We start from the raw sequence: 16,400 nt of genomic DNA, 5'->3' as shown, positions 1-16,400 counted from the left end.
GTGCAGTGATATTTCTGAAGTTTTCTAAATGTCATAAGCCATGAAATAATAAATGCTCTATGGGTTGCAAAACAACCTTACTGTAATAATATGCTTATATCTAAAACAATTCTAGAAAGATAAAAATAAAATCAGCATGTGTTTTGAATCGAGATGCACTCACAGAAATAGTTCATTCAAGTAGAAATGACTTCAGTTTCAGTCTGACAGGAACTTAAAATGAGAAATGAGGACACGTATGCGAGAAATAGATATCTGAACTTGCAAACCATTAAAACAGCTTTGTTTGCCTTTGGCTTCCTTAGGTCAGTCAAGCCCTTACCTTGCTCGACCATTTTCTAGCTTCATCGTGCAACTGCCTGGCAGACTCCATCATAGGCTGATTCACCACTTCTCCTGCTTTCATTTCAGGGAATTCTTCATCTTTTTCCTCAGGAGGCGGTGGTCTTGGTGGAGGAACCTGACCCTCAGGAAGTGGTGGTTTAGGGGGAGCAGGTTCATCATTCAGCTGTAAACCACACATTGAAAGCTTAATATAAAGAAAACTTCAGCATAATGCCTCTACTCTTTAATTACATGAAGCATAGGAAAAGGGACACTTTTACAAGATAATTATAGTGATCTTATGCTAAAATTTCACAGTATTGTAATCTGTCCCAACTTTGTATTTTTAATTAATCACATTTAGCAGTAAATAAGCAAAACTTGCACGCAGTTTAACCTCCAATGTTAAGCGAATCCAAACACTCCATTGAATAATCCCCAACTAACCAATATATCTTATCCCAGTCAGATGTTGCTATACATCTTTGATTAAATACACATAGTAAAACAAAGCATATTATTTCATAGAAAAAAGTTCACACGATGCACATTGGTTTCTCCTTTCCCTCACCATTAGTTTAATAATGTGCTATGGAGGACCTGTGAAGCTTTCCTATTACGATCAACTGAACTGCGGAAAATGCCCCACACTAAATTTCAAACCATCTTTCCTTCATACTTGGGTTCAGCTACACAACATTAGAATAAAATACTATGAAATGATGGAATACATAACCCAATCAGTTAAGAGCATTAATTAAAGAGAAATCTAGCGCAAGTGCAACAGGAACATAGAAAAGTGGAGTAGACCATTCGACCTCTACAGCCTGCTCCACCATTCAATTAGATCACGGCTGGTCAAAGCCATTTTCCTCACACTATCCCCATAACCCTTGATTTTGATGTCCTTACTATCTCGAAATCTATCAATCTCTGTATTGAACATACTCAATGACAGACCGTCCACAGCCCTCTGGGGTAAAGAATACCAAAGATTTATCACCTTGAGTGAGGAGATTCCTCCTCATCACAGCGCTAAATGGTCTACCTCTTATTCTGAGACTGTTCCCATGGTCCCAGACACCCCAGCCAAGGGAAATATCATTTCTGCATCTACCTTGTTCAGACCTATAATAATTTTGTATGTTTCAATCAGATTATCTCTCATTAATCTAAACTCTAGAGATTACAGGTCTGGTTTCATGAATCTTTACTCACAGGACAATTCCACCATCCCAGGAATCAGTCTTGTGGACCTCCACTGCACATCTCTACAGCAAATATATCCTTGCTAAGGAGACCAAAACCGTGTGTGCAGTACTCCAGGTACAGTGTGTAATTAGTAAATTCATATTATAATTAGTAAGTTGATAAGGGCGACACAGTAGCACAGTGGTTAGCACTGCTGCTTCACAGCTCCAGGGACCTGGGTTCGATTCCCGGCTTGGGTCACTGTCTGTGTGGAGTTTGCACATTCTCCTCGTGTCTACGTGGGTTTCCTCTGGGTGCTCCGGTTTCCTCCCACAGTCCAAAGATGTGCGGGTTAGGTTGATTGGCCATGCTAAAATTTCCCCTTAGTGTCCTGAGATGCGTAGGTTAGAGGGGTTAGAGGGATTAGTGGGTAAATGTGTAGGGATATGGGGGTAGGGCCTGGGTGGGATTGTGGTCGGTGCAGACTCGATGGGCCAGATGGCCTCTTTCTGCACTGTAGGGTTTCTATGATTCTATGATATGAAACAAAGAAGGCAGTAAAGTTTTCCTGACTATTTAAGAATTCTGCTAATATTAAATGTTTAAATTATGGATATATATTATTTTCCCAATGTCCTGATGACATAGCTTTTTCCATAATATGATTTATTTCATCAGCAAAAACAAAACATCAATCCTCCACAGTTACGCTAATATCAAATGTAGACATACGTGAAGCTGATCTAGATCAGGCGGTGGAGGAGGAAAGTCTGGTTCCTGAGGCTGGAAGGCTTCTCGAACTTTAGCCACAGCACCTAAAATTCGATATCCCGAATCCAAGAAACTCTTCTGCAAACCTATGGTAAGCATCATAGATCAGCAAACAAAGTGAACTGGCAAAATACTTTAAATAAACCAACATTGTTGAAAGATACACAAGCTGAAGGCAAGGTTCCATGATTTAATTGACAAGATCAAAAATCAGAAAAGCACACCCCCTCAATCAAAATGGGTGGCAACTTTGTTTATGTACAAAACTGTCCAATCTGTTGCAAATAAACTCATGGCAAATAAACTTTTTTTAAAAAAAACATCACCCCTCACTGTTCAGTTCAGTCACTTTTATTTAACTCAAAAAACAAACTACCCTAACTCCCAGGCCATAGCAAACTTGAAATGCATCAGTCCAGGAAGCAAAATAGCACTGATGTAGGCTGTCATTTAGATAAATTAAATTTTAGTGTCTGCTGGAAACGAGACTAACTGGCTCTGAAATGTTAAATTGAGATGCAAAGTACCACCAAAATTCAACAAAATGACGTCAAGTTATTGTGGGGAGAAGGAAATTAAGGTGAGCCAGTGCCTGAAGTAAAAAAAAATTATCTTAAGCATCTCATCATCAGGTCCTTAGCTCCATTGTTGGACAGCAACAGTTCTTGTACCCTTAACTAGGGTGAATAATATTAACTACACTGTCAGAATAAACCGTGTGTGATATAACAGATAAAATCAGGAACAATACAAGCAGACAATCCTCAATACATGAAACAGGCACATTCAATAATCCAGTGAAAGTAAAAATTGTGCAATGAATCCTCAGTGCATCTTACCAGGATCTGAAATGTTCCCAGCTACAGCTTTAGCATCCATTACCATAGGAGAGATGGTTTTGCTTAGATCATCAGATGCTGCCTTCACTGATTCACGGAATTTCGGGTCTTCTGAGTTTTCAACCTCCCTCTTGGCAACCAAAAGAATTCGGTTTGCTCGACGTGCAATGCTTGTTGCTCCAGCAACCAGCATTTGAGGTTGTACATTGGCCATGGCAACCTTGCATTTGTCTATATCTTTCTTGATGGCTTCCTCAGAGGCATCCAATAGAGACCTGGTATCAATAGCTTCATCCACCAAACCTATATAAATATATGACAATCATTACCCAGTATTGCTTGCATGAAATGGAACAAATATAATTCTGAATTTTAAGCTGTTACCAAAACTCATGTCATTTAAAACAGAAGTTTCTAGTTTGTACAGCTGGAAATTTGGAATATTGCGATGACACAGAAATGGAAGAATGCAACCACATCAAGCACATTGAAAGACCTGTACAATTTCTTAAGTTGTAGTGAAAAAACAGGCGTCTGAACCACGTAGTAGAAGGATGCAGGTATGATTTTCTGACATCAGAAGTGCAGCTTGGAGTAGGAAAAAATCAAAACAAAATCATCATTAGCTGCTCTCCCACAGTTTCTGGTACCCATCTGGGCAGAAACAATAGCAGGTATTTGGGAGCACATCATCCATGTACCAAATTAATCACAAGGTACATGGGCCTACAACTCCTTTAGGGGGCGTTAGGAGAGTGGAGGGGAGGGAATAGAAGGATTAATATTTGCAAAGCACGCCAAGAATCTATTTTTTAAACACTGTCAATTCAGTTCATTAGATTGCCATTTTTCAATATTAAATGCTCATGATGGACACAATTCTTCAATTTAGAAAGATGAAGTAAACTGTATTAAGTGATCCTTAACAGCAGAAATACAGGTCATCCCACAAAATTACAGTAGATTTTTACTGCAAGATTAGCAATAAGTGGCTGCAGAGCATGCTGCAAGAGATGATATTATCACTCCAATCCCCACCCTACAATCATTCTGTGAGGAGAAATCAGCTTTATTTTAAAAATGTAGAAAAAAATCTTCCAAATAATGGAGAAAGGGGTGATTTGTGCAAAAGTAACTTTCTCTGCAAAGCAGACATGGAAATAAAAGTATTTGAAGCAATTTCTCTTCAGATGAAGACGAATGGATAATTTCAGTAAATTCATAGGAGACCCATGGTCGAAGGGAGTGTCAGTCAGAGATTGCATTACAAATACTTGATGCAGATTCTTCGAACAGCTATTCTATCAAGTACTGCTGCCCGTTGAGAATGCAGGATCAATTAACCTAGCCTTAAATTTGATATTGTGGTTTAGCTTGTTTCTGAGGATCTTCCTATTGGATGTTTCAAAACACAAAAGTAGTTGATTAGACTTAAAATTGTTGCCACTTGCCAACATATTCTTTCACAAGTGAAGGTCATAGTCATAGAGTCATAGAGGTTTATAGCATGAAAACAGGCCCTTTGGCCCAACTTGTCCATGCCGCCCTTTTTTTAAAACCACTAAGCTAGTCCCAATTTAGGAGAGGTGGTGGCCTAGTGGTATTATCACTAGATTATTAATCCAGAAACTCAGCTAATGTTCTGGGGACCCGGGTTCGAATTCTGCCACGGCAGATGATGGAATTTGAATTCATTAAAAACACCTGGAATGAAATCATTGTCGATTGTCGGAAAAACTCATCTGGTTCACTCATGTCCTTTAGGGAAGGAAATCTGCCATCCTTACCTGGTCTGGCCTACAGGGGACTCCAGAGCCACAGCAATGTGGTTGACTCTCAACTGCCCTCCAGGGGCAACAGGAGATGGGCAAAAATGCTGGTCAGCCAGCAATGTCCATGTCCCACGAATGAATAAAAAGTCCTAACTGCCCAAATTGCACCCGCCTCTACTACGACCTCTGGCAGCTCATTCCAGACATTCACCAGCCTGTGTGTGAAGAAATTGCCCCTCTGGACCCCTTTATATCTCTCCCCTCTCACCTTAAACCTATGCCCTCTAGTTTTAGACTCCCCTACCTTTGGGAAAAGATGTTGACTATCTAACTAATCTATGCCCCTCATTATTTCATAGACCTATATAAGTTCACCCCTAAGTCTTCTACGCTCTAGAGAAAAAAGTCCCAGCCTATCCAGCCTCTTCTTATAACTCAGACCAAGAAGGCTTCAAGCTCAAAGCACAGCTTTTTGTGCAGCTGCTACTTAGAATAGCTAATAACACAAGAAAGCAGGGCAAAAGTTACACAGTGGATGTTCACAGTTTCAATCAAAAGAACAGTACATCTACTCAAAAGTTTTCTCACCAGTCATTTTCTCGACATTATCAATCCACTGGTTCTTCATGGTTTCAAAATGTTCATTGGCAGCCTGGTTACCAGGATTTCGCAACAAGATGCGAGCAGCCGAAACCACCTGGACAAGGAATTCAGTAATGGTCAAAACTCCACATTTAGAGGGACTTGGCGGCAAGTTGACTATTGCTGCAGCAAAGCCAATGCCAATAACCCCTTCCAAAGCTACGAATGTAGGGTTAAAAGTATGTGGTTGACTGTTGTGGGATGAAAATAAAATGTTTAAATTGAAAAACATTTCTAACATAAACTTAATGCCACATACAACCGATTTAAATAGCCTGATCCATTTTCCAGTCATTCCACTTGATGGGGTATCTCACCTTGCAGAGAATGGCCATGTTTCTACATTGACAAAGTGCTCAGTCAGCAGTGACTCAACTACATCCAAGTCAGAATCAAAGTCAGCAACATGTTTCATAAAAATTGAAGTTAAAATGAATAGCGGAGTCAGGTTGCTAAAATTGGGGGGAGGTTATCAGAACAGATTTTTTTTTAAAAATAGCTTCTGATTTTTTGAATGTTTACCAAAGACCTACCTGTGGTGTTAACTCTCGAGCAGACTTCACAGCTGTCTGTATACCTTCTACTGTGCTTTTGTTTGCAGCTCCAACAGCAGCAGCTTTCTCTGCTGTAGCACCAAGTTTGGCAGCATGGTTCTCAAAATAAGCTGCCCTCTCCTCGAACACCTACCAATACAGCAACATTGTTCTATTTTTAGCAAATGTAATTTTCCCCATTAATTGGACAAGAATACAAAACGTACAGATTCTGTTGGTCATAATATTTGACTTGAGGGAAAAGCAGCCTCTTTTTGCCCTCTGTATTTCTTGTCTGCTACAATATTGCATTAACTGCAACCAAAAAATTTGAAAGGAACCTATAGCTCAGTCTAAAGTGATGCGAAACAATTGTCAAAGGGTACAAAATAGTAGGGGAACAGTTTTCCTTCCACGAAGGAACCACTTTAATTCTGCTTTCCAACAGCAACATGGCCAAGATCGAGTGCTCAACGATATAGTATCTCAAGGGTGCAAAGTGAAAATTATATCCTATCACTCCACAATGCCATGCATTGTTGCTTCAATACGATCCTCATTGGCGAACGAACTAACTTACCACTGCCATAGTCCTCCTTTGCAACTGGTAATATTAAAATACAGGTCAGGTTCTCTATCTGGTTTAGTTCCTTCATACCTCATTTAATGAACACAGGTTGATACATTAGTAATTGGGGACTGCACTTCCATCAATCACTTAGTTTCTGTCATTCTTCTATGCAAACACACCTTTTTGAGTTCCCACTTACCTCTTCTCTATTTGGTGCATCCCGAGGAGCCGTGGCTGCTACAGCTAGCAACTTAATTGGAGTGGTAGTGTCGCTGAAAATATCAGATACTTCCTGGGTCATGACTTCTTGCATTTTGCCCTTTAGGTCCTAAGAGAGAATAAAGCTGATAAAATATTCATATTTTGCCTTAAAGGAATCTAGCATCTTAATGTGCCTCATGTAAATTAACTTTTTATGGCACTTTGCAATGGGAATAGGTGGATACCAAGCACAAGCTAAATTAACTTGAGAGAATAACAATAATGCATAAAAACACTTATTTTGTAAAGATAGTCTTTTGAGGCAGAGACAGACAAAAATACAGCAATGTTAAATTATTTGAAAAACAGAGAATGCATCAGCAGGAATGTACTGTCTGAGAATGAGATTTGCCTTTAAAGGACACAAGGTCTTGAAGTTATTTTGCTGGGACACAAGGTGTCAGCACAGAAAAGGGAATGGATTTTTGCAGGAAAAAAACTGAGATTTTCAAGTTTTGACTAGACTGAAATTTGTTGAGCACTGGAAAAGTTAGTCCTCAAAATGATGATGGTGTTGGTGAAAAGTAGATGGACCAACAGCCTTTACAGTCAGCACCAAAGCACAGTGGCAGAGTGGTAGGATTCAGGTTCGTGTAATAGCACCACACTTTGTAAGCTCTTCATTTGAAACTGGCCTCCAGTAAACATAAAAATGGATACATTATAACAAATAAATGCAAAAGCTTTGGGCTACTGTCCTGTTCTATTGAATCATGGATATATATTCATGTCCGCAATCCCCTCAGCATAAATTGGCCATCAGCGTGTTTCACTGTTCAGAGGTGCTAAACGGAGACCAGATCATCCCAAAAAAGAGGGCGGTGAAAGGGAGGAAGAATTCACAAACATCTTAAATTTGCAAAGAACTTTCCCTCAGCGTGGAAGTTCATTCCTTACTGCCAACTACCCTTCTCCCTAATTGACCAATTATAATTTGTACAGAACAATAGCAACTTTCATTTCCTAAGTAATCAACACATTCATAAACGGTTTCCCCATATAGTGTATTAAAATTATCAGACACTAGAATGCTCAAGCTTTACTCAAAATATATTCACTGTGAAATGATGCATTTTTAACTTCTGTACTAAGCAAGTTAGTTCTATTTTCTCAAGTTTAGAAGAATGAGACACAATTTTATTGAAAAGTAAAATATTCTGAAGGGGTTTGATAGGTTGGATGCTAAGAGATTGTTTCCACTCGTTGGGGAATCTAAAACATGGGGGCATGTTTTAACTTAGGATAAAGATCAGTTAGAAATTAGATGAGGGGAAATTACTTAACTCAAAGGGTTGTGGATGTTCTACCATTGAATACACTTAAGGCTGGGTGTAATAACTCAGGAAACCTGACTGGAAAGGAACATTATTTATTTACAGAACATCGAGTAAAGCTGCCACCATGGTGTACTAGTCCCCGCCTGGAACTGCAATTCTGCAGGCCCAGCCCTGGGTCTGCCTTAGGTAATGGGATTACCATGTTACCAGGGGGACTCATACTCAGTGAGCTCCACAGTGAGATCAATCAATGATTCCCCATGGGCTTTGTGAGGGGTATCACACTGAGATAGACAAATATTTGGTCTCTCAAGATGTCACAGAGTATGGGGAATGAGCAGGGAAGTGGAGTTGAAGCCCGAGATCACTCATGATTGTACTGAAAGGTGGAGCAGACTTGATAGGCCACACGGTCTACTCCTGCTCCTATTTCTTGTGTTCTTGTCTCATTAAAAGTTAAAGCATTTAAGTAAGGATTCATTCCAAGAAAGCATAGTTCGTCATTATAGAGATAGTACTCCACCTAGTGGAAAATATTCACTTTACACTGTATAGTTGTTTAATTGTAATTGAATAAAGTGTAAGATTTTAATTTAAAAGCATTTCTTTACTGCAAATTGCAATTCTCAGAATTGTTTCTTCAATTTAAAAAACAAATTACAGTTTGAATGGAAAACCTATTTCCTATCTATTTCCCATGCTATCTTGACTCCAATTAGGTAAAAAGCCAACCAACTTTCACAATTATGGGATTCAACATGTTGATCAACATACAGAAATGAGTTTGCAGACTGATAATTTTAGCCTTCTGATGCAGAAAGTATTTATTTTTATTATGCTTTTGGTGAATGCTCCCCACATAAGGATTTGTCCATCCATTGAACAAATAGAAATATATTTATTGAAAGCTTTACTCACACAAACGTCAAAGATTATGGTCAAGCACTGTTAAAACTGCCTAGAATTATTACATGGTACAAACGTTGTGAAGGGCATGGTGAATGAGGTCAACTCCTTTAATGTGCCTATTAAATAGATTCAGCAAATCAAAACAGATAATTTTGCATTTGCATTTAGTAAATCAAAATGGCCACATCACTGAATTGTTACGGCACAGGAAGAAGCCATTTGGCTCATCGTGTCTGCTCTCCAAAGGAGCATTATGGCTTAGTGCCATTCCCCTGCCCTCTCCCTGTATCCCTGCACATTGTTTCCAAGTAATCATCTAATGTCCTCTTAAATACCTCAACTGAACCTGCTTCCAGGCAGTGCATTCCAAACCCCAACCACTGGGTGAAAACGTTTTTTCTCACATCACATGCTTCTTTTGTAAATCTGTGCCCTCTCATTCTTGATCCTTTCACGAGCAGGAACAGTTTCTCCCTATCTACTCTGTCCAGCCCCCATAATTTTGAACATCTCTATCAAATCTCCTCTCAGCCTTTTTCTTTCCACAGAGAAGAGTCCCAACCTCTCCAATCTATCCTCATAACTGAAGTTTTTCATCCTTGGAACCATTCTTGTAAACCTCTTCTGTACTTTCTCCAATGCATTCACATCCTTTCTATTGTATGGCAGCCAGAATGGTACACAATATTTCAAGCTTTCTTACTTTTAGTGCGTCCTGCAGTTGTGCAGCAATTGCTCTGGCCTGAGGACTATCCCCTTCGCCCCGAGCTGCCAACTCTGCAAGTTGTCCAGCCAGCTGTTCTACTTTGTCACACTTTCCAGTCATTTCCTGACGATAAGGTCCCATCATTGCATTTGCCAGTCGACGTCCCTCAGCAACAAGTCCACGGATAGCTGCCTGGCCTAAAGAGAAGAAACAAAGATCCTTCAATTAAATCAAATAGAACGTTCCAAAAGGGCCAAATAGTGGCACATCATTAGTTTCAGACATTTTGACAATGCAGATTGAATTGCTGAGAAGTGCTGAGTGGAAGGCAGGAGTGTCTTGGTGGGGAAACAAGGCTCACCTTCCAGTGGCTAGAAATAAACACCATTGGTTCAAGTTTGCTCATCCTCCCAATGGAGGAAGGTGTACAGTATGATGAGCTGAAAATGGGAAGGGAGAAAATGTCTGACCAAAATGAAAAAACAAATACACAGTTCATATTATAATGTTTTGAGCTGACTGCTTAATTTAGGGGAAAATGGAGGAATGTAGGAGTCATGTGAACTGCTCTGAAACCTTCCCAACAAGAATTTTGGTTAGCTTGGTTAAAGAGGACAGCCAAGGTTCTTTTACTGGGAAGATGCAAGATATTCACACCTGCAGACAATGGCAAAAGCACCTATGCTTACTCTGGGTAAACTGTTACGTCTACAAGTCTCACAGGATGGTGTTATGAATGTGAGGTTTTATAAACAGTTATAAAATCACACAGAAAAAGGCCCTTCGGCCCATCACATCTGCGCCAGTCAAAGGCAAACCACCCAACTATTCTAATCCCATTTTCCAGCACTTAATCCAGAGCGTTGTATGTCTTGGCATCGTAAATACACATCTAAATACTACTTAAATGTAATGAGGGCCTCTGTCTCCACCACCCTTTCAGGCAGTGAGTTCTAGAATTCCACCACCCTTTGGATGAAAAGTATTTTCCTCACTTCGCCTCCAAACCTCCTGCCCCTTACCTTAAATCTATGCTCCATGGTCATTGATCCCTCCAAGAGGAAAGGGTTCTTCCTGTCCACTCTATCTATCTATGCTCCTCATAATCTTATACGTCTCAATCATGTACCCCCTCAGTCTCCTCTGCTCCAAGGAAAACAACCCTAGCCTATCCAATCTCTCTTTGTAACTAAAACTTTCCAGTCCAGCAACATCCTGGTGAACCTCATCTGCACCCTTTCCAATGCTATCACATCCCTCCTATAATGTGGATTCCAGAACTGCACAGATTACTCTAGCTTTGGCTTAACGACCAGTTTATATAGTTCCAATATAACCTCACTGCTCTTAAACTCTGTGCCTCGATTAATAAAGGCAAGTATACCATATGCCTTCTTAACCACATTATCCACGTGTCCTGCTACCTTAAGGAACCGGTGTGCATGCACACCAAGTCCATCTATTCCTCAGTGCTTCCCAGGGTTCTGCCACTCATCATGTATTCCCTTGTCTCGTTTGTCCTGCCCAAGTGCATCACCTCACACTCATCTGGATTGAATTCTATTTGCCACTGATCAGCCCGTCTATATCCACTTGTAATCTCAGGCTATCCTCCTCACTATTTACCATGCTACCAATTTTCGTATCATCCACAAACTTAATGGTCAACCCTCCTACATTCAAGTCTATATCATTTATTTAAGTCACAAACTGAAAGGGCCCCAATATTCATCCTTGTGGGACCCCACTGGACACAAGCTTCCAGTCAAAAAAAACCCTTGACCATCACCCTCTGCTTCCTGCCATTCAGCCAATTCTGGATCCAATTTGCCAAATTTCCTTGGATCCCATGGGTTCTTACCTTTGCTATCAGTTTCCCATGTGGGACCCTATCAAAAGCCTACTCTGGAAAGCTACACCATCAGGACCAAGGGAAAGTGGGTTTATAGAGAGTGTGCCTTGCTGATGATAAGTGAGGTGAAAGCTGACCTACCTTGCCTAAATAAATAACAGCATATTGTGGAACTGTGTAGTTACATAATGCCATATGCACTGAAGAGGAATGTTTGCTGTTGCATAAAAACGTATCTTTGTTGATTCGACTGTTTGAAGTGAGATTTACCTCTTTATTTGAAGTATCATTTGTCAGTTAATGTTTAGTGTGCGTTGGTTCCGATTTGTGTTAAAGTAAGTGTCACAAAAAGTTGTCTTTTTTCATTTGGGGGTCATTTGGTAAATTTCATGTACTTTTTCCCCTACAAGGATCGTAACACTACTGCTAACATCTAGAGAACATTAGAGCTAAGGTCAAGGCAAGAATGAATCTCATATGGAAACTGGTGGGACAGCAGAACCAACATACTACACATTGATTCACGCATCCTAGTCTATCTAACAGCAGAGTACTGCCACTCAACCGGGCCCAGGAGCTACCATACAAATGTAGTATTCATCTCTGGGACATCATAAACATGATTTCACACTTGTTGAGGCCCACACAGCTTGAAAGACTTCCTATGCTAGCACACATTGAACTTTACTTTAAATTACTTTACTTCAATATAGAATGGAACCAGGAGTTGAAAGGATAACAAATTAGCAATTCAACATGGATTCAAGGCAGATATGATTCACATTGCCACGGGGATGGTCAATTAAGGAGAAGTCAGTTACCAAGGAGCGCAGATTTAAGGTGATTTGGTAAAAGAATTAGAGGGGACATGAAAAAAATCATCTTCATCCAGGGGTGATGGGTATTTGCTGCCTAGTTTCGTGGTGGAGGCAGAAACCCTCATCTCCTTTAAAAGGTACCTGGATATGCACCTAAAGTGCTGTAACCTACACGGCAATGGACCAGGTGCTGGAAGGTGGAATTAGAATAGGCAGTGCATATATGATGAACTGAATAGCCTCTTTCTGTGCTATAATTTTTCCATGGTTCTAATAATGGACTTTGGGAAGGGACAGCCATAGGAAGACATTGTAGGATCAGGGTTGGAGAATGAGGGGGAGAGAAGGGAAAGAGAGAGGGCAGTCTCAATTAGTCACCATGCAGAATATGCGTGGGAGCTCATTCTCAGATTGAAAAGACCAAGTTCATGAGGATTTAAACAAGGCTGGAAGATTTGCCAAGCTTTGGCTAGAGGGAAGAATCTCCAAGGGAACCCTCACCATAAATGTCAGTTATGGGATTGGTAGTTACCTGGCTGGAAAAAGATAAAGGAAGCAAGTTATCAGGACATCAGAATAACTTTGGCCAGGATCCAGGAGACTAAAGTGTCCACTTTAGGGACAGAGTAAAGTATAACCACGAAAGGGCCTTTTGGTCATTTTAAGTCTTGAATTGGAGAATCTTCTCTATAGTTTAGATTATAATTGCTTCCTGGATAGTGTTTAGCCAATTTTGCTTTTAGCCAATAGTGCTCTTAGTTTGTTTATTACAGTGGAAGTCTCAAAACAACAAGCAATCCAATAGGATTACAATGAGCTGAAGATCACCAAAAATTATAGGTCATGGTAGAAAACATGAGCAGGCAATAGTTTTTTTTAAATCTGCTTTACTATAATATCTATAATGTGGATGAAAGAAGAAAATGTGAAGTACTTCCCTCTATATTTTCATTCCCATTGTATAGAACAACAATGGTCTCGGTTATATTTTTGCAATGCACACTCCACATCTAAAACTTGCACAAAGTTCAGTTGCTCACCAGCCAATGGAGTTTTGTAATGCAAGAGTTCTTCGTGGAGCTCAAAATTCTAGTCAAAGTGTCACTGGTGGGATATCAATTTGAATTCAAGCTGGAATTCCATACTTGATTACAAGTACAAAGTTGCACTATTTTGAACGCCTTGAATTACATTAATCTAACAGCAGATTAGGATGGAGATGGCACAACTAAAATTGCTTTTACCTCTTATTTCCCAGTGTGAACAGTAGCATAAGGTAATATACACAAGAATTCAAAAGAATTAAGTAAGACTGATTCTGTGTTTAAATTAATTTCAAGTGTACTCACCCACACCCCGTCCATCAACTGTAGGGTTATCAATCCAGCGCTGGGCTTGCTCAATTTTGCCTTCCAAATTAACTGCTGCTTTTACCGGCCTACTATTGGCCACCGCTCGGTTTGTCTTGGTCTGCAAATTCTGCAGTGTGGTAGCAATTTGCTTCGCCAATGCACGTGCTTCTGGGGTGTCACCTTTACCTCTGCAAAGCACAGAAAACAGGGTCACAACTCTACATCAAACGTGAATCAAACAGCATTTGAGTAAACAAAGCTAAGTGCTGATCAGTAATTTCAACAAAATCCAAAGAGTGGTACAATAATAGGTGAAAATTTAAGCAGAACTGTCAACACTGGGAACATGTTAGGAGTGAGTTTAAAGATTGTAATGAGAAACAAATGATAGTGACTTTGAAGACCTGATTTAGAACAGACAACATTTATAAATTGAAATGAGTTTCATGCTGAATGGGTAAGATTTGATAGATTCAAGGAAAGGAACTCAATGATTATCAGTCGGTCTTTCAGTTCTCCATTTTTTGAATACATACTGCCTTCTCAAGTCAGACAGCTTGGCTGTTAATGCTCCTATTTCATTAATCGAACGTAGTATATCATCCCGTTCTTTGGGGTCCTCACAAAGATCTGCAATTTTCTTGGCTTCTGTTAAAATACCACGGATGTTGTCTTCTCCTTCAGGACCTCCATGTGGATCCGCCAGCCAGCTCTAAGTGCAAGTCAAAGTCATGTAAAATACTTGTCAGTTATGAACAAAATTCAGGACAAATGTTACACATTTTTATAAAGTACCATCTCCTTTGCTACATCTGTGGTTGTAGAGAGTTGTTTTTCAAACTGGACGCCTGTGACCAGCGGTGTGCCTCAGGGATCAGTGCTGGATCCACTGTTATTTGCCATTTATATTAATGATTTGGGTGAGAATATAGGAGACATGGTTAGTAAGTTTGCAGATGACACGAAGATTGGTGGCATAGTGGACAGTGAAGAAAGTTATCTCCAACTGCAATGGGATCTTGATCAATTGGGCCAGTGGGCTGACGAATGGTAGATGGAGTTTAATTTAGACAAATGCGAGGTGATGCATTTTGGTAGATTAAACCAGGGCAGGACTTACTCAGTTCATGGTAGGACGAAGGGGAGAGTTACAGAACAAAGAGATCTAGGGGTACATGTTCATAGCTCCTTGAAAATGGAGTTACAGGTAGACAGAGTGGTGAAGAAGGCATTTGGCATGCTTGGTTTCATCGGTCAGAACATTGAATACAGGAGTTGGAATGTCTTGTTGAAGTTGTACAAGACATTGGTAAGGTCACACTTGGAATACTATGTGCAATTCTGGTCACCCTATTATAGAAAGGATATTATTAAACTGGAAAGAGTGCAGAAAAGATTTACTAGGATGCTACCGGGACTTGATGGATTGAGTTATAAGGAGAGGCAGGATAGATTGGGACTTTTTTTTCTGGAGCGTAGGAGGCGGAGGGGTGATCTTATAGAGGTCTATAAAATAATGAGCGGCATAGATCAGCTAGATAGTCAATATCTTTTCACAATGGTAGGGGTGTCTAAAACTAGAGGGCATAGATTTAAGGTGAGAGGGGAGAGATACAAAAGTGTCCAGAGGGGCAATTTTTTCACACAGAGGGTGGTGAGTGTCTGAAACAAGCTGTCAGAGATAGTAGTAGAGGAGGGTATAATTTTGTCTTTTAAACAGCATTTAGATAGTTACATGGGTACGATGGGTATAGAGGGATATGGGCCAAATGCGGGCAATTGGGATTAGCTTAGGGGTTTTAAAAAAAAAAGGGCGGCATGAACAAGTTAGGCCGAAGGGCCTGTTTCCATGCTGTAAACCTCTATGACTCTATCTTAACATAGAGCATGCCGTTCCTATGCTATTTATACATTCAGCGAGCTTCTGGAATTTTGGAGCACTCAGCCTGAACACTGAACTAATAATCAATAAACAAAATACATTCCAAGAGTAAAATATGCCATCCCAGCCAAGTGGAATAACCAACACAGCTCTCCCTATACCCATGTTTCTGGCCACCAGACTGGACAGCAACATCCCAAATTTACTCCCTGCTGACCAAACAGGCTTCAAAGATAGTCGTCAATCTGTGAACATCACCATGTGACAATAATAAATCAAATCAAAGACACAGACTTTACACAACATGCCACTGCAACAGCAGCAATTTCACCAACCTTATACTCTCCTTCAATAGAAACATGGTATTTGACCAAGCATAATGGGAAGTGGCCTTCAGTGATACATACATTGAAACATAACCCAAAAACAGGCTCTAATCAGTCTGTTTCAGCATTTAAAATCCATGTGCATAAATAGTTCTGATCACAGTTAACCATATTTTCTCATTTCCCTTCAGCCATCTATCCAATTCTATCTTGAATACCAACAGTTTTTACCTCAACCACTAACCTTGCAGTCTAGGGAATGCAATCCCACATCCATCGTGTGTCCCAACAGCTTCAATCTCACTTCATTCCCCCTCTGAGTATTTGTAAGAATACTTTTGATTTTGTTCAGTTTTCCCTGGCTCCACTGAATG

General features: G+C 40.1%; 1 protein-coding gene across 2 annotated transcripts in view; it reads right to left on the bottom strand.

The window, feature by feature from the left end:
* The window catches only part of LOC144480263 (vinculin), a 114,588-nt gene that overhangs the window by 20,854 nt on the left and 77,334 nt on the right, over positions 1-16,400 (bottom strand). For both annotated transcript variants that reach the window (XM_078199579.1, XM_078199580.1), the window contains exons 10-18: positions 14,355-14,530; positions 13,816-14,006; positions 9,794-9,993; positions 6,843-6,971; positions 6,073-6,222; positions 5,486-5,594; positions 3,126-3,428; positions 2,248-2,372; positions 323-508 (exon numbers count right to left, since the gene is read on the bottom strand). In XM_078199579.1, coding sequence (XP_078055705.1) covers positions 323-508; positions 2,248-2,372; positions 3,126-3,428; positions 5,486-5,594; positions 6,073-6,222; positions 6,843-6,971; positions 9,794-9,993; positions 13,816-14,006; positions 14,355-14,530 — 1,569 coding nt within the window. The remainder of the gene's footprint in view (positions 1-322; positions 509-2,247; positions 2,373-3,125; positions 3,429-5,485; positions 5,595-6,072; positions 6,223-6,842; positions 6,972-9,793; positions 9,994-13,815; positions 14,007-14,354; positions 14,531-16,400) is intronic.

This window comes from Mustelus asterias, chromosome 28 (assembly GCF_964213995.1).
Source record: "Mustelus asterias chromosome 28, sMusAst1.hap1.1, whole genome shotgun sequence".
Classification (NCBI taxonomy): domain Eukaryota; kingdom Metazoa; phylum Chordata; class Chondrichthyes; order Carcharhiniformes; family Triakidae; genus Mustelus; species Mustelus asterias.
Note: the sequence above shows the minus strand (reverse complement) of the source record. Positions and strands in the feature narration are given on the sequence as shown.